This window comes from Sorex araneus, chromosome 3, assembly GCF_027595985.1.
Source record: "Sorex araneus isolate mSorAra2 chromosome 3, mSorAra2.pri, whole genome shotgun sequence".
NCBI lineage: Eukaryota > Metazoa > Chordata > Mammalia > Eulipotyphla > Soricidae > Sorex > Sorex araneus.
Window position 1 is genome coordinate 214,173,627 of NC_073304.1, and position 23,324 is coordinate 214,196,950.

Below are 23,324 nucleotides of genomic sequence, written 5' to 3' on the forward strand. Positions count from 1 at the left end.
CATCGCCAGGTGTGACCCAGAAAGCAAAAAAAGAAAGAAAAAGAAAAGGCCTACCTATCAGGGCTGTTCACAGCTCAGTGCTTGGGGGACCATGTGGTACTGGACGAAGCATGCACTTCAGCCCTTCAAGCTATCTCCCCGCCCATACTTCGTGCCTTTTCTTTGGGGGGAGGAGGTCATACCTAGTGGTGCTCAGGGGTTACTCCTGGCTTTGAACTCAGGATTTACATTTGGCAGGGTTCAAGGGACCTTATGGGATGCCGGGGATTGAACCCGAGTGGGCTGCATGCAAGAAAGCACACAACCCGCTGTACTATCACTCTGACCCCACTTCATGCTGCTTTAAACTTTATACTCCCTTTTTTCTATCTATATCGGGCAGGTGTTTGCGAGTAAACCCAAAAGGACTAGATGAGGAAAGCAAAGATTATCTGTCACTTTATCTGTTACTGGTCAGCTGTCCAAAGAGTGAAGTTCGAGCAAAATTCAAATTCTCCATCCTGAATGCCAAGGGAGAAGAAACCAAAGCTATGGGTAAATATTCTCCTCTTTTTTGGACTCTATTTTCACATCCAGTTACCTTATAGACTGACAGGTTGTGGACTTGTTCTTATTTTTTGAGTAACTTTATATACGGCTTTTTTTTTTTTCACCCCAGAGAGCCAACGGGCATACAGGTTTGTTCAAGGCAAGGACTGGGGATTCAAAAAATTCATACGTAGAGATTTTCTTTTGGATGAAGCCAACGGGCTTCTCCCTGATGACAAGCTTACCCTCTTCTGCGAGGTGAGTCTTATTACCCCTACTATGAGACTGACAGTTCCCAGGATGATGGTGTTAGCAGATGTAATTGTATTGTAACAGGGATGGCGAGTAGGAAAAATCACCCAGTGGGGCTGTTGCATGAACATTACTTATGTAAGTGATTGAAAACTGTCATGATTTCAAGGTTGATGGGCATCTTATCTTTGTTCTTAAAAACAGTCTCTGCAGTACTTTCTCAACGTGGGATCTTCCAGTTGCTTGAATCAGGGTCCGGACTTTCTTATTTCTCTTCAGATAGCATTTGGAAGAACGTTCATTTCAAGTTAAAGAGAATTACTGTTTGCTGGATATGTATGTGTGTTCCTTAAAGTTTCTGGCAAACCCTTGAATGTAAAGTCCAAGTGTGTTTAACTACAGATCACATCCATCTTCTGTTCTTTTTATCAGAAGCTAAGTGTCTCCAGCTTGTCTTTCTGAAGCAATTATGAAACTCTTGTGCAAAGGCTCCATAAGCATCTCTAACTCATGAGGAGCTAGAAAAATGGTATGCTGTCAGGTAGATAGGGGTGTCCTTCTTCCACCAACACCCTGTGAGCTTTTTGTTAGAATTCCAGGAGAAGCCTTGAAGTAAAGCTCCCAAACCAAGAGTGAGTTGGATTGTGTTTTTTTAATTCATCAGTTGCTCCATGCTGCTGTCAGTCTGTTTATAAACAATTAAATGCTCACACTATAAGGAATGAGTTAAATCTCCAGTCAATTGAGACATTAAGTGTTGCCTCTGTGTTGTTGCATGGTTAGGAAGATGTTTCCTGAGCAGCATGCACCATTTGAATCGAAGAATAACAGTATTTGCATGGGGAGGTTGCAGGCAAATTTCCCTCACTTCCAAGGTGCTCTGTCAAATAATAGGACTGCAGTGTAAGCTCAGGACATCTCCAAAAGCATGTGGCTACCTTGTAGGAAGGAAGGAAGGGTGTCTTACAGGAATCTTTCCCTTTTTACAGAATGGACTGGCCATCAAGTAGTCAGATTCTTTCAAACCACAGTTCATTGAATAGTTTATAGAGTAGATGTTAATGAGCAGAAAACTTTGGAGGTATACTTTATTAGAATACTGCACTGAATACATAAATTAAAAGTTTGCATAATAGCTACCATCCCTCCTTTAAATTGCTAAGTAAAAGGAGGAAATTGTAAAGTCATAATAAACTGTTGGTAGGTTTTGACTGTGAACTTGAAATTAGAATTTCATATTAATACAATTAGTTGGCAGGTTATATCAGTTGTCCTAGTGAAGAAATAAATTTCATTTGGTTTTGTGTGAGGTTAGATGTTCTATAAACAGACCACTAACTTAACCAATCATCTTAGAGACCTTTAGCACTGTAGCACTGTCATCGATTTGCTCGAGCAAGCACCAGTAATGTCTCCATTGTGAGACTTCTTGTTACTATTTTTGGCATGTTGAATATGCCACGGGTAGCTTGCCAAGCTCTGCTGTGCGAGCGGGATACTCTTGGTAGCTTTGCTGGGCTCTCCGAGAGGGACAGAGGAATCGAACCCAGGTTGGCCGTGTGCAAGGCAAATGCCCTACCCGCTGCGCTACCGTTCCTGCCTGTGCTATTGCTCCAGCCTAGAGACCTTTAGTTGGTGAAATTTGTAAACAGTGTAAATCTGGGTTCAGAGAGACTCCAAGAACTGAGCACAGGTTTTGCATACAGGAGACCCAGGCTCAATTCCTCAGGTCCCCTAAGAACCACTAAGAATGACCCCTAAGTACAAAGTAGGGAGTAACCCCCAGTTATCACCAATTTTGCCCCCACCCCAAAGAAAGTAGTGGAAATCCTCATTTCTATTGCAAATGAAAACCAGTTGGTGGGGGCTGATGGGGGACGTTGCTGTGTCGTCTCCCAAGTTGTACTCAGAGGTTCTGGGACCCACTCCTGGTGACACTCGGCCACCCAGGCTGGTAGCTCAGTGCTCGGGCTCTGTGGTACAGGGGACTTCAGGACACCTGGAGACATTCAGGAGGCCATGTGGTGCTAGGATCTTTGAACTGTTCTGTGATGGAAGAGAAATCCAAGTATTGCATCTGGGCAGTGCTATAACCCACAGTGTTTTCAGATCCACAGTGGAACCAGCATTTTCTTATATGCTTTCCTTCTCTCCCTCTTAACCCCAAATCCATTCCAGCTGCTCTAACCCTTGTGTTGACATTCTTGGTTTAGAAACCGATTGGCCTGCCCTCGCTTGGCAATCTCTCATCCTGTGGTTATTTCTGAAGCAGACTCTTTGCTTCCCCATGTGAAACTCTCTTAGGAGAAATCCTGTGGTTAAGTTTAGATTTGCCTTACTGACTTAGAAGGGAAGTGAGATGACACTTTGGGAATGAGGAGATGTTGAACAGGGAAACGTCGGCTGGGTTCTGCTGATGCCATCGGTTTCTTCCCATCAGACCAGGTGTGCCATCTGTTCCTCTCACACTTCTCTGTTGGCCACAGGTGCTGAGTGTTGCTTCTCATACTTGGGCTGGTGCCTAGTGAGACTCATTCCTGTTCCAAGATTCTCTGTGGACTTAGTGGAATTCAGAATTGCAAGGCAGTTCGTGGTGGTGGCGGGGGCGGCGGGGGGGAGGGGAGTGTTGGATGTGTGGGATTTAAAAATGTCTCTAGTACGGGGGCTGGAGTGATAGCACAGCGGGTAGGGCGTTTGCCTTGCACGCGGCCAACCCGGGTTCGATTCCCAGCATCCCATATGGTCCCCTGAGCACCGCCAGGGGTAATTCCTGAGTGCAGAGCCAGGAGTGACCCTTGTGCATCGCCAGGTGTGACCCAAAAAGCAAAAAAAAAAAAAAAAAAAAAATGTCTCTAGTTCATGTAAGTTCTTAGTGCTTTTCAAAGCTAGATCATTAATTCTTTTTTTAACTGAATTTTTATATAAAGTTGTTCACAATAATTACATTTAATATTCCAACACCATCCCATCACCATTACACTTTTCCCACCACCATATTTCGAATTATTCCACCCTGAAACCCACAGCCTGCCCCCAAAGTAGGACCTAAATAGTTTATTTTGTATTGGTTGTTATGAATAATCTGCTAAAGATGAGATCATTAATTTTTTCCTGCAAATGTACCCCTCTTGGACCTGTTGCTCCTTTTTAAGTGGAATGTTTATAAACAAGTTTATTTTAGTTCACATTTTTTATGGCTCACTGTGTATTATTTACCAGCTTGAGGTTTTTATTTTTATTTATTTTGGGGGGGTGGGTCACACCTGGTGATGCTCAGGGGTTACTCCTGGCTCTGCACTCAGGAATTACTCCTGGTGGTGCTCAGGGGACCATATGGGATGCTGGGAATTGATCCCAGGTCGGCCGAGTGCAAGGCAAATGCCCTACGCGCTGTGCTATTGCTCCAGCCACACTACTGCACCATTCTTCACTCAGCCTTTGGCCTCCACTCTTCTCTCTCACCCTATGAAATGAGGATAGTTGTTTTACAGATTTAGTGGGAGGGGTGGCTTTCCCAGGAGCCACAAAAAGTTATCCCTAAGAAAGAATGAGAATTGTACTTTTTGGGGGAGGATGGGGAGAGTATTTCAGTTAACGGATATTTAAATTAGATTACAAACTCTGAAGATGCCAGATGGGTGATCTTATTTATGAGAATGTCTCACACTGGACTTACTCTTTTGTTGTTATTTGGGTTTTGTTTATTTATTTAGTGTCAAGCATTTAAAACAGGGCCTCATATGCGCAGAGCATCTGCCCTAGCACTCACCGAGCTGCATCCTTGTCCTAGTTTTGGTTTGTATTCACTTTCACTTGTCTGTGATGTTTCTGTCTAATAGGAAATGCAACTATTCTTCCCAGCTGATACTGCTTAGTTTATGTATTTTAGTTTATGTATTTTAAAGCATTTTCAAAACATTTCCTAAACAGTCCCTTTTCACAATCCCTGAGTGTTACATTTTGTTTTCTGCTTTTTGTGGTGCTGGGGAGAAAAGCGGTGTCTTGGGAGACAGGACATTTTTCTTAATTCTGTGCAGCAAGTTAATGTCCAGGCCACGTTCGCTTTCCATCTCTAATTTGTTGCATCACACCAAGAGGGGCTGAATGCCGCTGACCCAAGGAAACACAGTCTCCACCAGGTTTTCTCAGTGGAGCGTTTTTACTTTGCTAACGAAAGATGGAACCATCAAAGCATCACACTCTTAGTTTTCTCCGTAATAATTTGGAAATGAAATGTTTCAGCTTCTACTAATCTTTATATTGAAGACAGGTAGTTGTCATCAATAAATAAAGACATTTCCCCTTTATTCTGTATGCCTTTGACATGCAGAAGCTTCCCGTGCTTCTTTGTAATGTTCAGTTAAAGTTGAAATAAGAACTCTGAAATGACTAACAAGAAATATTAGACACTGGGGCCAGAGAAATAGTCTAGGAGTCACAACACATGCCATATAAGCTGCCTACCCAGGGTAGATCTTGGCACCACATGGTCCCCACGGGCTCACCTGGTGCAGCCTTGGAGGACCCCCCAAGCACCACTGGGTATGGCCCTGGAATCCCTTGAGCACTATAGGGGAGACCCAGGTAATCCCAGACCATGGCGTCCAAGCAGCACTGCCTCCTCAGGTGTCCGTAGACTAACCAGTTGGGACCCCTTGGGCCACCTGTGCACTCCTTGGGAGACCCCCTCCCCTCCCCTGGATCAAATTTTAAACAGCATTTTTCATTTTTATACTTTATTAGTTGAATTTTGGGTGTATTAGTTGCTATAAATGAAAATGTTACTGTTTTATTGTGCTATAAAAAGGGGGTTTAATATATAAAATTATTATCACGTATAAAGCATAGTATTAAATAACCCACCACCCAGCCCAGCAACGTCACCAGAAACTTGGGATTAATCTGTATATGCTTCTCCTTCCCCGACTCAGAGACCTGTTGTCTCTCCCATTCAGAGGATGCTGTATACCACTATTACCTTATTTACCGTTTGTACTCCTAAACACTATACTGTTTAGATTTTATTAGTTGTTTTGTTGGTAGGGGGGAGGGTGGCGCACCTGGCTGTGCTCAGGCCTTTGTCAGGGATCACGCCTGATATGGTTTGCCAGACCATATTGGGTCCCAGGGATTGAATATGGGTTCGTCCCGGGCAAGGCAAGCACCCTACCCGCTGTACTATAGGTCTGGTCCCTGTTTCTAAGCTTTAAAAAATAATGTTGGACTTATTTTTCATTTTCTATTTTTTTTATATTACAGGTCTGACTATAGTTTTTTTTTAGTGCCTTGTAATAGTCTGTTATGTGAATAAACTATGGTGTAAATATACCAGTGGTTTATTCATTCTTGTAGACGGACATGTAGGTTGTTGCTAGTCTTGTTTGTTTGGGGGCCACACCTGGCGGTGCTCAATGCTTACGCGTGGTTCTGTGCTCCTGGTGTGCTCAGGGGACCATATAGGGTCCTGGGGATTGAGCCCGTGTCAACTGCTTACAGGGCAAGTGCCCTCCCTCTGTACTGTAGGTCTGTCCCCTGTTGTTAGTCTTTTAATTAGAAATAATGCACCTGCTGTTCTTTAAGAAACAAAACAAAAACACCTATTTGCAATTACTTTTTCTTGATTGGTTTAAATATATAGAAGTTAAAAATATATTTCCTTTGGTCTTATTTTGACTTTTTATGTTTAAATAAAATGTTTAAGAATTGGCACAATCTTTAGTCTTTTATGAAAATTTCTTTTTTAAGTAAAGGAATTGACTTTAAAAGTGAGGCCCATTTACAACTTGAAATGTAGAGGGTTATACAGCCTTCCTGAGACATTTTCAAGCAGTCACTTCTAAGACGACATAAATGTCACAGTCACGTCATCTTCACAGCTGCAGTTTTGAATGAGTCTCCGTAGTCAACTTTATAGGCATTTTAAAAAATCCTTAGTTTTTCTCAAAATAGTCTCATTTTAGCATCATCATTTGCAGAGAAAAACAATCCCTTTCTAAGTTAAAAGTTTGGGCTCTGAAGACTCATTTGTGAATGCCATTTAAAAATGTATTTTTAATTAAGCGTACTTAATGTTGGTGAGAGGTGCCAGACACTTAGCGCTCCGGAGACTCCAGGCATCCGTGTCTCTCCAGAACAGTCTGGCTCAGACAGCAGAGGTACCTTCTCCTTCCTGCTGTGTTCTGTCTGAGCCTGGAGAGAAGAATTGCCCCAGTGAGAGGAATCAGAGTTTTTGGGCCCCTCGTTGCCACGTGAGCGTCTCACCAAGCAGAGGGCCCACCAAGAACCATAGTTTGAGATTCAGCTTAGCTGCTGCCAATTCATTTTGCCCAGTCTAGTAAATTGCCATCAAGTGTTAATGACTTTGGGTTCCTGTCAGCCTGGTTTAATTCAGGCTTGGCTTAGGAACCCAGTGCCAAGAGCATTCTCCATTCCCTTCATTTGCCACCCCAAGAGATAGATGGCTGCCGTTCATACGAGGAAGCTGGATTTCGGGATCTTTTCCTTTTTTTCTTTCCTGATAGAATTTTGATGCTATTACTACTGGAAATAGACAGCTCCTACTTCTGGCAGTACTATCAGATGAAATAAGTTAAGGTGTTAATGTGAGAATGTGACTGAACCAAATTAGAGATCTTACACAGGACAAGAGAGAATCTCTGTGAGGTGGTTTTGCTAGGTCCTGGGCTATTAATATTATAATCAGGTGCTGATAAATGTGCTACTAATGCTAAGCACATTCATAATTGATTAGCTTGGCTGCCTCATTGCTCAAGACCATAACAGCTAGTTTTTAACCAGTGAGTGGATGTCTCACCCCTACATAGAAGGAATTGCGGGGCATTTGGATGGAGCATTAACTTTGCCTCCAGGTTTATAACAGCATTTAAGGAATGACTTGCATCTTGAAGGTTAAACAAAATTTGGATCATTTAGGATGTTCCCAAGCTGTCCTTGCCATCTTACTCATAGGAATAGCAGGAGTGAGGAGGTTTATGAATTCTGCTTTGATTTTAACATTTCTAACCTATCAACAAGGAGAGGAAAAAGCAATGACTGGTATACAGAAGACTTGATGGAAGGCTCTTCTCTTCTGCTTGATGACTTACACATTTACTTTATAATGTCATATGATTAAAAAATCTCTGGACTTGGAGATTGAGTATCCTAAAAACTTTATCTGAGTTTTACTGACCTATCTAGAAATTACCTTGCTTATTATTAAACAATTAGTTCAACCATTGCTGCTACTGAAGTCATAATGGTTAGATTATTGTCACTCTGTTCGAAGGATGTCAGTGCTTGTTTGATTAGAGACAGGCATCTTGTTTGTCATTGTCACAGATGATTGGACAAGAGTCTAAGTGATACGGAACACCCATTCAGTTATCACAATAAGAAAGATCTCCCAAGCTCTATTCAGTTAATTAAACTAATCTGAGGAGGTACCAATTATTGACCAAGCTCCATTGACACTGCACTTTATTTTCATGTTCTAGACCTAACTAAAATAAGGGAAGTGCTTTTAGCCTTTACTAAAACCTTTTCTCTAGAATTTGAATTCTAGTTTACTTAGGGTTTTTTGGTTGGTTGGTTGGTTGGTTGGTTTTTTGTAAATTTTGTTTATGTCAGAAATAAGATGAATACTTGGAGTTTGTCAGTTTTTTCTGTAAGGATGTCTTTGCTCAAGTTAGTTTCAGGGCATGGTAGAGATTATTAGAAGTTGGAAAAGACTGTTTGTGAAGCTTTCTCCCCATTGACCTGAGGTGTCAACAAATATGATTGTGCTCAATTGGAAATTAACTCGATCCAGGGTGGACTAAGCCTCTTCAATTTGGGGAGGTGGTTTCAAGGGACTATGACTAACATTGGGATATGAATACATTATAGCAATCAAGTAAAAGCCATCTCTCCTTCTGCTGGGAAGAAAATTCCTGGCAACAAAAGCTTTCAATGGTTTCCTTGTCTTTCACAGGTGAGTGTGGTGCAGGACTCCGTGAATATTTCTGGCCAGAATACCATGAATATGGTGAAGGTTCCTGAGTGCCGGTTGGCAGATGAGTTAGGAGGACTGTGGGAGAATTCCAGGTTCACAGATTGTTGTTTGTGTGTTGCTGGCCAGGAATTCCAGGCTCACAAAGCTATCTTAGCAGGTTGGTATTACTTCTGGGACTCTTCACTGTGGTGAGATAAAGGGAAGATAGTGACTGCATCATTGCCTTTTGAATAACTTCAACTTTTGGCGCTATTACAAAAAAACTGAGAGAGAGAGAGAGAGAGAGAGAGAGAGAGAGAGAGAGAGAGAGAGAGAGTGTAACATTATTTGTTATGACCGTGTGTATGTGCGCGCAAGTGTGTGTGTAACATTTGTTATGACCGTGTGTATGTGCGCGCAAGTGTGTGTGTAACATTTGTTATGACCGTGTGTGTGCACGCGAGTGTGTGTGTGTGCACGCGAGTGTGTGTGTGTGTGTAACATTATTTGTTATGACCAAGTAAGATTTATTGTCCATAAAAACATGGGATTTTGGTCTTTCCTTTCTATGTGGACTTCACTTCCAAGGAGCAGATGAAACAGTATTGACTACCACTGCACCTAGAACATAGCTGTCAGGCTCAGGTCAGGTATCAGCCCCTCAGTGGATCTAGAATATAATGCAGAGGATTCTGGACTCATGATTAAATTACTGCCTAGTAAATTGTCAGCCTTCTTTTCCATACAGACTCTGCTAGAAGAATGAGAATATTTCCTGTGACTTTGGAGGATCTGGTCTTGCCAATAATAGGTCCTTGGTCTTTAAGACTAGAAAGACTGACCAGAGAAGGAGCTGTTAGGTAGGACTGACTTTCCTTTAGTCTAGTTCAGCCAGACTGTGAGAAACAAGTGAAAGCCACATGAACCTTTAGCCAGCATTTCTTACCAGTCCCTCACACTGCCACACACCTGGTGAAACGCCAGTCTCGCACAGTCTCTCTCTGTCTGTTCCTTCTCTCACCGAGGTAGTATCATGTATTACTTAAGAAAACCTCTAACACCTAGCTTAGTGACCTTCAGGCACTTCCAAAAGAGAATTCTTTCCGTAGATACCATGTTTCACTGCATTATTGTTGTAGATTCAATGCCAGTTTTGCAGGGGAGGGGGGGATTGAAATGGAGTGGAGTTGGAGCAGTGGTACTGCAGGTAAGGTGCTTGTACACTTCTGATCTGGGTTCCCCTGAGCCAGGAGTGATCTCTGAACACAGAGCCAGGAGTAGGCCCTGAGCAACAAAAAACAGAAACAAACAAACAAACAAAAAAAGAGTACTGGTTGGGGCTACAGAGATAGTCGAGGGCTATTGCATGTGGCTTACCCATTTTGATCTCAGCACCCACCTATTGTCCCCCAAGAGCTGTCCAGGGTCACTCCTGAGCACAGAGACTAGAAGAGCCCCTAAGTACCACAGAATGTGGCCTTCAGACCAAAGAATGAATCGTGCTGATGCAGCTTAAAAACATGGTGCATGTCCGAAGTGATTGTACAGTGGGTAGAATGTTTGCTTTGCACGAGGCCAACCTGTGTTCTATCCCTGGCATCCCTGAGCACCAACTGGTTCCCTGAGCACCAACAGGAGTAATTCCTGAGTGCAGAGCCAGGTGTGACCCAAAAAGTGCCCCCCAAAAATACTCCCCTCCCCCCCAAAAAAAACATGGTGCAGTGAGTATGTGGTGAAGTACAATATGTTTCCTCCTTTTTCCCCTCAGCAATAGATATTTCTAACCTTTATCACTCTGCCTATACCCCCTTAACTTCCAGCTCCTAAAATATGGTCTCCAAAAGAAAATGGGATTCTTTGGTGGGAACTCCCTCAGCTCTTCCCTCTTCACCTTCCCGCTTCACGTCTCCCCCTTCCCTAGTGGAAGGGCTTCTAGTGTTCAGAGCAGATTGCATTATCTGCTTCGGTGCCTTCTCCGAAGCCTTGCTCTACCAGTTGTACCTTGGTTATCTCACACCTTTTTCTGCTTTTCTCCCATTGCTGGTCCACCCTACCCTGCAAATAGGCTCAGGCTTCTCCCTCTGCTCCTTTGGTTTTGCTATTTTTTGGTCTTTTCCCAGAGCTTGGTTTCAGTTAGCACATTTGCTATCTGCACTTCTTTCCTCTTACTGTTCACAGTTCACCTCCTTGCCATGAAGCCGTTTTTCAAAGTCACATGACCCACTAACTGCTAAATTTGAAGAATTCTTTATTTGACTCTCTCTCCTGGTTCTCTGGCTTCCTCCACCCTTCCCTCACTTTTTGGGGTTTGAGGGCACACCCAGCAATGCCCAGCACTTGCTCAAGAATCACTACTAGTGGTGCTCAGAGGACCATAATGTGGTTTCAGGGATCAAACACAGGTTGTCTGCATGCAAGGCAAGCGCCCTACCTGCTGTTTTGTCTCTCTGGCCCCTCTCAGTACTTTTTCATTCTCTTACTATATCTGTGCAATTTTATTCATTTTTGCAGCATCAGCTTCTGTCTATCGAAGACCTTCTAAGCATGTCACAGCTTTGGAGCTTTCCCTCTATGAAAACCATTCCTTTGGTCTTGCGCTTCTGTAATATATTTATTTGGTAATTTATATCCTACAACCCTTCTGAGACAAAAACAATATCAAATTGGGAATAGCACAGCTCAGCAGGTTAAGTGATTTGCCCAAGGTTACGTGTTTTGAAAGTGATAAATCTGAATGGTCTTTTACGACTTCAACTGTAGATCAGAGTTTCAGTTACCTTATTTAGTTCAGTGTCCTACTATCTATTCCAACTGTTTCTTCACTTTGGGACCAGTTGATAGTACTTGATGCAAGAACCTTGAACAGAATATTGGAGTAATTAGCCATTTTATTACCATTATATGGTTAAATTTAAGGGGTTTTTTTTATAGCATTATTTCTTTAGACTGGAATGAGCATGACTTAGAACATTCTTTATTGGTCTTTTTGCATCATCCCCATTCCTAAGGAAAACTGCTAAATTATCACTAATGAAGGACATTAAATACTAAGGAGTTAAGATTTTTTCCATGTAGAGTTGAGCTTTGAAAAGGCCACAAATGGGGCTGGAGCGATAGCACGGTGGGTAGAGCATTTGCCTTGCATGCAGCCCACCCAGGTTCAATCCCCAGCATCCCATATGGTCCCTCAAGCCTGCCAGAGGTAAGCCCTGAGCATATCCAGGTATGGCCCAAAACCAATCACAACAACAAAACCCATGTCTTAGGACATGCTAATATCATGGAGAACCTTCCATTTGAACCCCCAAATCTTCCAGAGGTGATCATTGTCACATAACATAATACGAGTAATTTCCTTGGAATATGAATGGTTGGAATAGAACTAATTATTTTCAGTGTAGTAATTTTTTTTTTTTTGCTTTTTGGGTCACACCTGGTGATGCACAGGGGTTATTCCTGGCTCATGCACTCAGGAATCACTTCTGGCAGTGCTCAGGGGACCATATGGGATGCTGGGAATTGAACCCGGGTCGACCGCATGCAAGGCAAATGCCCTACCCACTGTGCTATCACTCCAGCTCCTCAGTGTAGTAATTTCTTGTGTACTGTATTTTTCTTTGATATTAGAAGAAAGGAATATGATAATTTGGGTAAAGTTGAGGGCTACAGTCCTTTCTGTAGCAATGGGACAAGAAAGAAAATTATTTCTTCATAACAGAAAAACCATGAAAAACTTATATGACTTAAATGACTGTTTTCTTTTCACTTTATAGCTCGTTCACCAGTTTTTAGTGCCATGTTTGAGCATGAAATGGAGGAGAGCAAAAAGGTAGGTAACAGGATAAAAGTGTGCTTAGTACAGATGACTTCCCAATTTGGCAACAATTTTTTTTTCTTAATTGTTTTTAAAGTGTTATTAAAATGAAATGCCTGTGCCTGAACAGACACTTCTGAGAGTAGAGAGAGGTGGTCCAGTGATCCAGAAGCACACCAAGTAAAACAGACTCCGACCCCGGCAGGATCTCCAGATGGTTTTGGGCGAGGCCGCTAGATAGGTTTGCCTAGTTGGAAAATTCAGGAACGGGAAGCCCAGTCAAAGATAGAGTTGTTTGCTGTTGGATTTGAAAAAACAAAGGCCGGTACATCTGATATCAGGAAAGGCTCTGTGTTTGATCCCCAAAGTGCAGGAAAGACAAACCAAAAAAAAACCTTGTGATAGTAAACTAGGTCAGAGGTAAAATAAAATCATCTACGTGTTTATGTGTGTGTGTGGTGCCAGGGATGAAGTCGGGGCCTCACACATGCAAGGCAGGTGCTCCCCCCCTGAGCTGCCTCCTGCTTCCTTCATGTTAGGGTTTAAGGGATGCAGGCTTCTCCCCTCACCAGGATGGAAAATCATGAACATTGTGTAGGGATTTTGCTCTGCTGGCAAGTGTTCTCACTTTTCATTTTTCTGGCATAGAATCGGGTTGAAATCAATGATGTGGAGCCTGAAGTTTTTAAGGAAATGATGTGCTTCATTTACACGGGGAAGGCTCCAAACCTCGACAAAATGGCCGATGACTTGCTGGCAGCTGCTGACAAGGTAAAATGAGAGTAGGAGCATGATCACAAGACCAATAGGGTTTGTCACTTCTTGAGTTTCATGTCTGATTCTCTGTGTTGCAGTGTGGGGAAGATGAACATATGTCTTAGTTTGTTGAAGACCTTCCAGGTTTACACTTGATATTCTGACATAGTGTTACAGCACACTTTATTCTCAAGGTCTCTTAGTGCAAGTTACATGCTCACCCACATTATGGACAAGGATAAAATGAATAGTTCCCTCACTTTCCTTCTCCACTTCTGTTTTTTTATTTGATTTTAGGTATTTTTGTTGAAGTTTAGGTATTTTGTTTGTTTGGGGGCTCCACTCAGTGGTGCTCAGGGCTTGCTCTCCTAGTGATGCTTTAGGAGGGACTTCATGCGGTGTCCGAGAGCAAACCCAGGCCGGTGGTGGTCGCAGCGAGCTGTACTGTTGCTGTAGCCCTTTTTCTCTATATCTGTAACTCCAGTAGTGTTAGAATTTCATATACTAACATTTGAATTGTACTTTATAAGTTACAACCTGTTCTAAAGCTTATTAGCTTTTATTTAAATAATATCACTGATGGCACCAAGCTATATAGTACAGCAAGGTAGGGTGTTTGCCTTGCACGTCGCCTACCTGGCTTCAATCCCCAGCACCCCCTATGTTCCTCCTAGCCTGCCAGGAGTAATTCCTGAGCACCTCCAGGATGACCCCAAAACAAAACAAAACAAAAGTTGTCATTAAGAGAATAATTTTGTACCAATTGCCCTGGTTTGTATTTTCAGCTTAATATAGTTATTGAACTATAGCAGATTCAAAATAGAGAAATAATAGCTCTTTCTGAAGACAGATAATACTGCGGTAATGTAGACTTTGTAAGATACATACATACATGTTTAGAAATGTTAAGGAACAAAAATTAAAATAGAATAAAAATTAAAATAGGGTCAAGAAGTGCAGTAAAGGGGGCTAGAGTGATAGCACAATGGGTAGGGCGTTTGCCTTGCACGTGGCCCACCCAGGTTCAATTCCCAGCATCCCATATGGTCCCCCGAGCACCGCCAGGAGTAATTCTAATTCCTGAGTGCATGAGCCAGGAGTAACCCCTGAGCATCACTGGGTGTTACCCAAAAAGAAAAAAGAAAAAAAAAATGCAGTAAGGCTTTCTTTCCACTCTGGAGAAACTCTTGTTCTCTCTCGACTACATATTTCTGTCTACGCTTTTTACTCTTGGGACCATGTTACCGTGTTCTCTTTTGAACACTTCTTTTTTTTTGTTTTTGTTTTGGGGCCACACCCAGTTGTGCTCAGGGCTTACTCCTGGCTCTAGACTTAGGGATCGTCCCTGACTGGGTTCGGGTTCCATTTCCCACACCTGCTATAGTCCCCAAGCACCACCAGTGCACCCCAGATAGACGGAGCAGAGCTAGGTGATATATCCTCCATGGTTCTGGCGTCCGAGTGGTGGAGGAGCAAGAATTGCAGACCAACAGTGAGGCGAGGGTACTAACAGCGCATAACCCAGTCAGTAACTGACCCTTGGAAACAAGTTCTCCACTGTGCTGCCTTTTCCCGCCCTGAAGCGATAGCTTGGAGCTGAGGGCAAAGCTGCCTCTGACCCTAGGGCATCTGGAGCCTTCAAGAATTTCCTCCCAGGAATAGTCTTCCACCTCCCTTTACTCTCCTGAGGAGACAAAAAAAACTCTGTTTACAGGAAAGGCCTTCTCTTGAGCAGCTTTTTGAGTATTTTTTAAAGATGAGGCATGTAAACTCAGCCATTGCTACTATAAGAAAGGATTGAATAATAGATTTATCCTTCTGTCATCTTTGAAGATGAAGATTGCAATTAAGCAATGCAAATGTTCCATACCCTCCTCGTGCATTTCAGTTCTGATCAAAGGAAACTTGCTTTTCATGGAAATCATGGAAATATAAAATATTTGGTGACTTCTGAGAAAGTAAAGACAGAGTCCTGTTGCCTGTTTTCTTTTTTAAAAAAGCATGAGTTTATAGTGATTCTGCCACTTCTCTTCTGTCCTCTGATTTTCAGTGAAATGGTCACTCCGACTTTGAGATACCAGGCATTATATCCCTCCTCCTCCAGTAAGAATGAATGAATCGTGTCGGAAGGCACACTCTTTTAGACTAATACTGAGGCTTAGAGCTCAGATTAGACATCTGTGTTGCCTCGTTGTCATTCTTGCTCGTTAGCCAGAGAAATCTACTGCAACTTGTACTTATGTATAGCACAGGGATCAGCCTAAATTGACGTTCCCAAGATGACATTTTCAGTGCAATGAGTTAACTTATATTTTTAAAAGATAAAGCAGTTGAGTCACATCAGCATTTTACATTTCTGAATGAGAACTAACTGGAGAGAACATTTACAACTTTCATTCAGAATTTCCCATTAAGATCGTGTTTAGGGGCTGGAGTGATAGCACAGCGGGTAGGGCGTTTGCCTTGCACTCGGCTGACCCGGGTTCGATTCCCAGCATCCCATATGGTCCCCTGAGCATCGCCAGGAGTAATTCCTGAGTGCAGAGCCAGGAGTAACCCCTTTGCATCGTCAGGTGTGACCCAAAAAGAGAAAAAAAAAAGACTGTGTTTACTTCAAGTTTACCTGAAAATATTTTTACCTTTACTCCTCCATGTGAGCTTTTAGTAAAACAGAATAAGAAATCCTTCATGGAAGGGTATGAACATTGAGAATTTACCCAGGAGACTCAGCTTCTTTGAGTTTTCTAGTCTCCTGGGGACATGTGTAATTAGACCAAAAACAAAACAAAACACGTTGACCAGACCTGGGAGACACAGTTTCAATCTCTCGGGTAAGTACTGTCATTAGGCAGGTTTTTTGAGAAGCATGATTAAAGGGGGGGGGGAACCCAGAAAAACTTGGTGTCGTTTCCACCACCCCCTGCAAGGACAAGAATGGCTACTTGTATCTAATTTTGTAGTTAGATCGTATCTGTTGACAGTAAAGGTCCTTTTAAAAGAATATGTTGAGAAAAGATACAAGGAATATTTTGTGCAGCACTATATAATATTAGTCCACCAAACACTTCCTCAGCCTTCCAGCCTTTAAAAACAAAAAGTGGCAATGTAATTTCTTGCTTGTCTAGTATCGTTCCTGTTTTTCTACGGGAACTGTACTCAAATGTAGAAAAAAATTAAAGCCGCACCAAAACCAATAAAACTTTTTTTTGTTGCAGTGAGGGCAGCTATGCCTTCTCACCTAGAATTCATAAAAATAAAAATTTGTTCAGGTTTGTTTACCGTGATTCAGCCTGGCGGAGTATTGTGTCTCTGAGTTCGGAGGCCTCACAGAGAGGTCTGTCTGGAGACAGACGGTTCTCCAGTAGCTAATTGATGGCAGTTTATGTTTGCCTGTCCCTTTCTCCCCACATCCCTGAATCTCCTTAGCAAGCTCTCATTTTGAAAGCAAGCAGTATAGTTTGCATGCACTCTAATCAACTACATCAAATCTGCCCGTATCAACCTTGACCTTCCATGTCCAGAACAGTCATACCCTTTCTTAGAAAAGATAGGAAGTCTTTGGACAGAAACTGGATCCCGGTTGCTCTTGCTTTGTTCTTCTACTCTGAGAATCTTAACCTTACCCCCAATAAAATAGGTCCCATTTATCCTTTTCTACTTAAAGGGAGACCTTTGGTTGACTCTCATTCAGGAACAACTAGTGGCAGTGATGCTGGTGAAAGTCACCACAGGGTTCCTTTTCACTGCCTGATGGGCTTGTTGGGATATCCTGCAGGGCTCTGGACAGTGTTTAAGTAGAAAGGAATGATACTTCACCCTAGTGTGACTCTAAATAAAAGGGTTGCAGAACGTTAAAATACAGTGTTCTATTGACTCTAAGCAGAGTATTCCGTTCTTGTAAGGGGACATGGTGGTGGTTTAATTAACACCAACCATAGTTGGGGTGGGGTGAACATTAGGATAATAGGTTTAGTATATAGCTGGCAGTTTTCTAATAGAACCTAAAAGGCCGCTATGGGAGGTATTTTAGCTCACTCTGGTCCAGCCTGGTGTGTGTTCTGTTTTATAATTGCAGTAGTAGCCTTTTCCTGGCCTGTGCAGTTTTGTTCGGGTGTCCAGTTACGTGCTGGTACAGCTGAAGAAAACAGCTTCAGCAGTGGTCAGCCCAGAGCAGGTCTTTCCGGTGACAGTGGTGCTTGTGTTTTGCAGTACGCCCTGGAGCGTTTAAAGGTCATGTGTGAGGACGCCCTCTGCAGTAACCTCTCCGTGGAGAATGCCGCAGAGATTCTCATCCTGGCTGACCTCCACAGCGCAGATCAGCTGAAAACACAGGCAGTGGATTTCATCAACTAGTGAGTTGGCATCTTCAGAGTTTGTTCAAAATATGTGGGATCACTAGAGAAATAACAAAGATTTCTAACCAGGATGTAAAAAGGCGAAGAGCCTTATTTACCTTCTGGTAGTAATTCATTTTTCCCTTAAGCTTAACAGTGTGGAAGATGGTCTGACTTACACGGTTCTGATCCTTTTGGTGAATGGTGATCACTGCTGCTCTTTGGGGTGATCAGAATTGATGCAAATGGTATATTGTTGATCAGAAAAGATTATGGGCTCTAAGTGATAGCATCTCCATACACACTGGACTTCGTGTGGCAGGGATGAGGGGGCACAGGCAAATCCAGTGGGGGCTGCCCCCAGCTCTATGCCCAGAGGTGCTCAGGGAATTGAACTGGGTTGGCAGCATCAGGGCAAGCACGTGAGCCTCTGCAACTCTCTCCAGCCCTACACTGACGACTAAAGACATGGAGATGTCTGAGGGTCAGAGTTGGTTTTTTTTTTTTTTTTTTTTAATGAGTTAGTCAAGTGTATCCAGTTCATCATGGAATTCCTTCATTAAAAGTACCTAGTGATGGTCTAAATTCTCCACTGAGTCTCACTAGAGCATGTTCTACCCTTGCCCAGTGGGGTCCAAAGATTGGAAAATTCCAAGGAAGAGTAGACTTTATAAAGCCTCACATCAGCCCTTTTGGGGTACGAGAGGTTACTGGTTGGTGAGTCATAGTTACTCAACACAGGAACTACCCAAAGACAGGAAACAGCATCTTTTTGTCTGGAAGATTATTTCAAAGGAGGTGGAGGAGGGGAGAAGAGGCCACTGAATGTTCCCTTCTAACACATTCTCGCTCTGCTGGACACTGCTAGGTGCTTTGTAGATGTCAACAATTCAGTGACGGGGTTATTACCCCCAGTGGATGGACCAGTAGGCGCTAGGCCATGTCTACTCTCTCACGGGCTAGTATTGCAGAGCCTGGTGGACGCTCAGCTGTCTGATTGAAGAGGGCCTTTGCTTTCTCTTTGCTTGCATCAGTGTCCATGTAGAAAATAGCCCGGGAGACATTCACGTATTGGTATTGATTTGGGCCATTTTGTTTGGTGTTGGAGTTGGGCGGGGGGGATGGTCCCACTATGGCCTCACACGTGCCAGGCATATGCTTCATCTCTGAACTATATCCCCATCACCCACCTTTTGTATTTGAAGGTATACACAAAAACTCAGGCTCCCGGCTTTCAGACTTGCAGCAGCCACAACCTGTCACCTGTCTGCACCTAGTCTAACCAGCAAGTTCTCATGCACGTCGAGGTGTTCCTTTCATTGATGCCCTGTAGGAAAAGCTCTGGAAAATTAGGCTATTTAATTCTCTAACCGGTTGGGTGTTGAATTTTGTCTTTTGCTAGGTCCCATAGTAACCCATCTCTCTGCATCTCTCCTAGTCATGCTTCCGATGTCTTGGAGACCTCCGGGTGGAAGTCAATGGTGGTGTCACATCCCCACTTAGTGGCTGAGGCGTACCGCTCCCTGGCTTCCGCACAGTGCCCTTTCCTGGGACCCCCACGCAAGCGCCTGAAGCAGTCCTAAGACCCTGCCTGTTGTAAGACTCCATGTATTTTCCAGCAGCCGCAGCCACTGTCGCTGCACTGACCACCAGGTAGACAGCGCAATCTGTGGAGCTTTTACTCTGTTGTGGGGGGAAAGACTGCATCTTGGCCCCAGACTTTTAAAACAGCACTAAATAAACTTGGGGGGAAGGGGGGAGGGAAGGGCCCAGGACTCCGGGCGGTTTAGCCTAATGAAAATCCTGTTGCTGTGTCACTGTGTTCCCTTTGGCCCGGCCAAGTTCCATACTGTGGGGATTCAGTTTAGGCGTTGGCCCCGAGGACATCCCAGCGGTGGTACTTCGGAGAAACTTGTCTGCATCTGACTGAGCAGAACAAATGGTCAGGTGCCTGGAGCAAAAAAGGAAAAAAAAAAAAAGGACATTTAGTTTTATGAGAAGGAAACAGAAAAGGAGAGAAGAAAGAAAGGATTTTGCAGAATTTCTCAAAATTCAGTTTGTGGATTCCAGTAGTATTTATGTTGAGAGAAATTTTAGCCCATCCAGCTGTGCTAAAACTGGGATATTTGTGAAACTCCTCGCCACATCCAGGTATCAGAAACGCTCTCTTGTTGTTAGCACTTACTGTTTGCAAGAACAGAATACAGTCCTTCTATCCTTTTATGAAAATGACAAGTGGAGGCGAAAGGGGAAGAAGGTTATTTGATCTGGAAGATGAGTGTTCTGATGTGGTGGCTTTTGCAAAAAAAAAAAAAATCTTTATTGGTGTTGAAAACTGAAAAAATAATTCATCCAGAATTCATACTGTCTTGACAAGAACAATGGTTCTCTGTTTTTAGATATTGTGGAAAATGTTTTTTGGCATTTTTCTCTGATTTTATCCCCTACCCCCCCCCCTTTTCTAAGAAAAAAAAAATAGAACAAAAAGAAGAGAAAAGAAAAGGAAATTTTATTATTAATGCTGTGTGAGAAAAGTCCCAGCCCAGATTGCTCAGCTGTTTGTACCTGACCTGCCGCCTGCACAGGAGCCAGTCCTGTCCCTTCCAGTTCACCCCCTCTTCCTACAGGGGAGAACTTCCAAATGTTAATTTTTCTTTTTGAAAATATAAATAATTGCTATTTTGTACTGTGTGGTATCTCTGGTCTTTTGTTTCACTCACCTGGTGTCTTTCGGGTCTGAGTTCCTTATTCATGGGATTCTTAAGTCGTCATTTCAGCTTGCGGAGGTTATGTGTGGAATACGGGAACAGGAGGGATTTACTGTGGTTCCCTAATCTTGAACTACCTTTGGGAGCGACCAGCATCTGCCAGTCTCGTGACCTTCTTAAGTCTCTCCCAAATTCATATCTTGGTAAGGAGGGGTCAGCTACCTCTGCCAAGACAGGTAAAGCAAACTTCCTGTACCCAGCGTGTTTTAAGATGCAATACCAATTTCTCTCCTCCTGGCTAAATGCAGAAGTAGCAGACATGAATGTGGAGGTGATATTAAGGGAAATTACCAGATAGAATCTGTCACTGATAGGTGTGTCACCAGACAAGGACTTCTCATTGAGCTCTCTGGAATGCTCTGAGACCCGTGGCCTTTCTTGGCGTCACGTGAGACAGCATAGGACAGTGAACTACACTGGAAAATGTATCGGTGATTGAAGTGTGCTATGTATTACTTGACCTTAAATGGAAATTCAATGTATTTCACCTTTCATTTCCGTTGATGACTTGAGCCTTAACAAATTTTCTAATTTTTATTTATTTTGCCACCATATGATCTATTACCATTATAAATCCAAGACAGAATGTGCAGAAACCACCCTTTGGCCCTTCACAGTTGCCTCAGTGTCACCCCTATGAGGAAAGGCTCCTCCATGTTCTGACTGCTGCCCGTGCTACCTCAGCCTCCCTCGCCAGGGAAGCCCCAGTCGAGGGCGCAGCGTAACACAGGCTGCTCCACCCACATCATTGTCTAAGTAGCTGCAGATGCTCAGTAGTTCAAGGTTTCCAGCCAGCATTCCATTAAACTTCCTGGCAACCTGAGGAGTTTGGGAGGACAAGTGATAGTATCTTCCTGCTTTGCAGTGAGAGAAGTAGAATCCCAGGGAAGCTAAGTGGCATGCCTAGGATCACACACCTGTTGACAGCTCTTCAGAGTAATGTTGGGTTGAGGAAAGATGATATCCATCAGAGGAGAGATGCAATCAGGCACATTTAAGATACAGAATCTGAGGGTAGGGGCCAGAGCAATCGTGAAACAGGGAGGGCGTTTGCCTTGCATGTGGCCAACCCGAGTGCGATCCCTAGCATCCCATATGGTCCCCTGAGAACCTCTGGGAGTATTTCCTGAGTGCAGAGCTAGGAATTAGCTCCAAGCATGATCACTGTCACTGTCATCCTGTTGTTCATTGATTTACTCAAGCGGGCACCAGTAACGTCTCCATTGGTCCCAGCCCTGAGATTTTTAGCAGCCTCTTCTTACTCATCTTTCCCCACGATTGGAGGCTCTTTTCAGGGTCAGGGGAATGAGACTGTTATTGTTACTGTATGTGGCATTTCTAATACACCAAGGGGAGCTTGCCAGGCTCCGCTGTAGTCATCGGCTATCAACCCAAAAGCCAGAAAATAAAATAAAAATCGTAGGGTAAACTTCTGTCCAGCAGAGCTCTGGGAAGGTGCCTCTGCTGGCTGGGTGTGCAGGGCTTCCAGAACAAGTAGGCTTCCTGTTTGTTTCGCTCCCTTACAGAACGCTGTGGGTTCAAGTACTCTGCCCTCAGCGGAGCAGCGCTCCTGGCACCAGGCTTCTGAGTGTCTCTCCTGGGATTTTCCAGTATCTGTGGACTTCCCGGAGTAGGCTCTACTGGGGGTGCAGAGCTGTTAGGATCTCAGGTACAGGTGAAACTCCGCCTTGCTCCTCCTGTCATTATTCTTTCCGGACATGTTTGTTTTTGTTTAAATGATACAGTTGAAGCCATCTGGTTATGACAACATCAGAGCCCCAGCATACTGTTCATAAACCTCCCACTGCCACCACCCCCTCCCTTAGCTCCCCCACATCTGAAATTTAATTCAAGTTAACTCCACAATCTGGGGCAAGTGCTGTCACTGCAGAGATGCCCGTGCCAGTGGAACAGTTGGAGATTTCAATTCCACAAGGATATGGCTTATTTATCAAAACAATATCTCAGGGAAGTAGTTTCACAGAACTTTGGAGTTGGAGATTCAGATCCAAGTAGAGTATCTGGCATCATTCCCTAACCCCCCCCTCTCCTGTCATCAGCCTCCCCATACCTGGCCATTTGTGGAAGGTAACTGGCCTGTCTCTAACTGGACATTAGAGCTCTGTTCATACTTAGTATCTAGATGTGCCAGGTGGCTGGGCTCTTCAACAGTGTAAGGAGAGGTGCCCTTCCTGGTCACTGTTGAGTCCACTGACCTTTCAAGTGCTCCGTTCATGTGTGTATATGCTGTGTGTGTGTGTGCGCGCGCGTGTGTGTGTGTGTGTGTGTGTGTGTGTGTGTGTGTGTGTGTGTGTGTGTGTGTGTCTTGACCGCTGCTCTGCATTTCATTTAGAAATCTGCTTAAAGCCTACTGAGGCTTCTTTAGATTGTGTGAGCCTGTAGAGATGAAGGGAAGCAGCTTGTATGTTTATGAGTAGAACAACAAACAGAGAGGAGTCAAGCTGCACGTTGCCACTGACTGTTGCTTTGTTCTGGCTCTTCAACTCCTGTAAAAGAACAACCCCTCCACCCCCCCCCCCCCCCACCACACACACACACACTCCCTCCCACTCCCCCACCCCCCCGCCCATAGCCCACTGGATCATATCCTCCGGTTCCTCTTTGTCAAAGACAAATTCTTGGCTGGAGCCCAGTCTTATTTTCCACAACTAATTATCTTTTTAATCAGCCTGGGACCTGTGTGTTGCTTTATCTCGTGACTTTCCTCTGAACTCTGCCCTTACGTCATTTAGATGCGTTTCTAACGGCTGGCAGACTAATCGAACATTCTGGTGAGTATCACTCAAAAGCCCTCCAGGTTGTACATGCGCCAGGTAGGTGTGTTTCCTCCCTTTTCATTTCAGAGGTGTTTATACCACGTGGGGTGGGGGCGGGGGTGG

At 43.7% G+C, this 23,324-nt stretch overlaps 1 protein-coding gene across 3 annotated transcripts in view; it reads left to right on the plus strand.

The window, feature by feature from the left end:
* The window catches only part of SPOP (speckle type BTB/POZ protein), an 82,546-nt gene extending 62,204 nt beyond the window's left edge, over positions 1-20,342 (plus strand). For all 3 annotated transcript variants that reach the window (XM_055131017.1, XM_055131016.1, XM_055131018.1), the window contains 7 exons: positions 383-534; positions 659-786; positions 8,753-8,930; positions 12,526-12,581; positions 13,215-13,337; positions 17,532-17,674; positions 19,095-20,342. In XM_055131017.1, the coding sequence (XP_054986992.1) occupies positions 383-534; positions 659-786; positions 8,753-8,930; positions 12,526-12,581; positions 13,215-13,337; positions 17,532-17,674; positions 19,095-19,239 (925 nt within the window). In that variant the 3' untranslated portion in view covers positions 19,240-20,342. The remainder of the gene's footprint in view (positions 1-382; positions 535-658; positions 787-8,752; positions 8,931-12,525; positions 12,582-13,214; positions 13,338-17,531; positions 17,675-19,094) is intronic.
* The last annotated feature ends 2,982 nt before the right edge of the window (positions 20,343-23,324 follow it).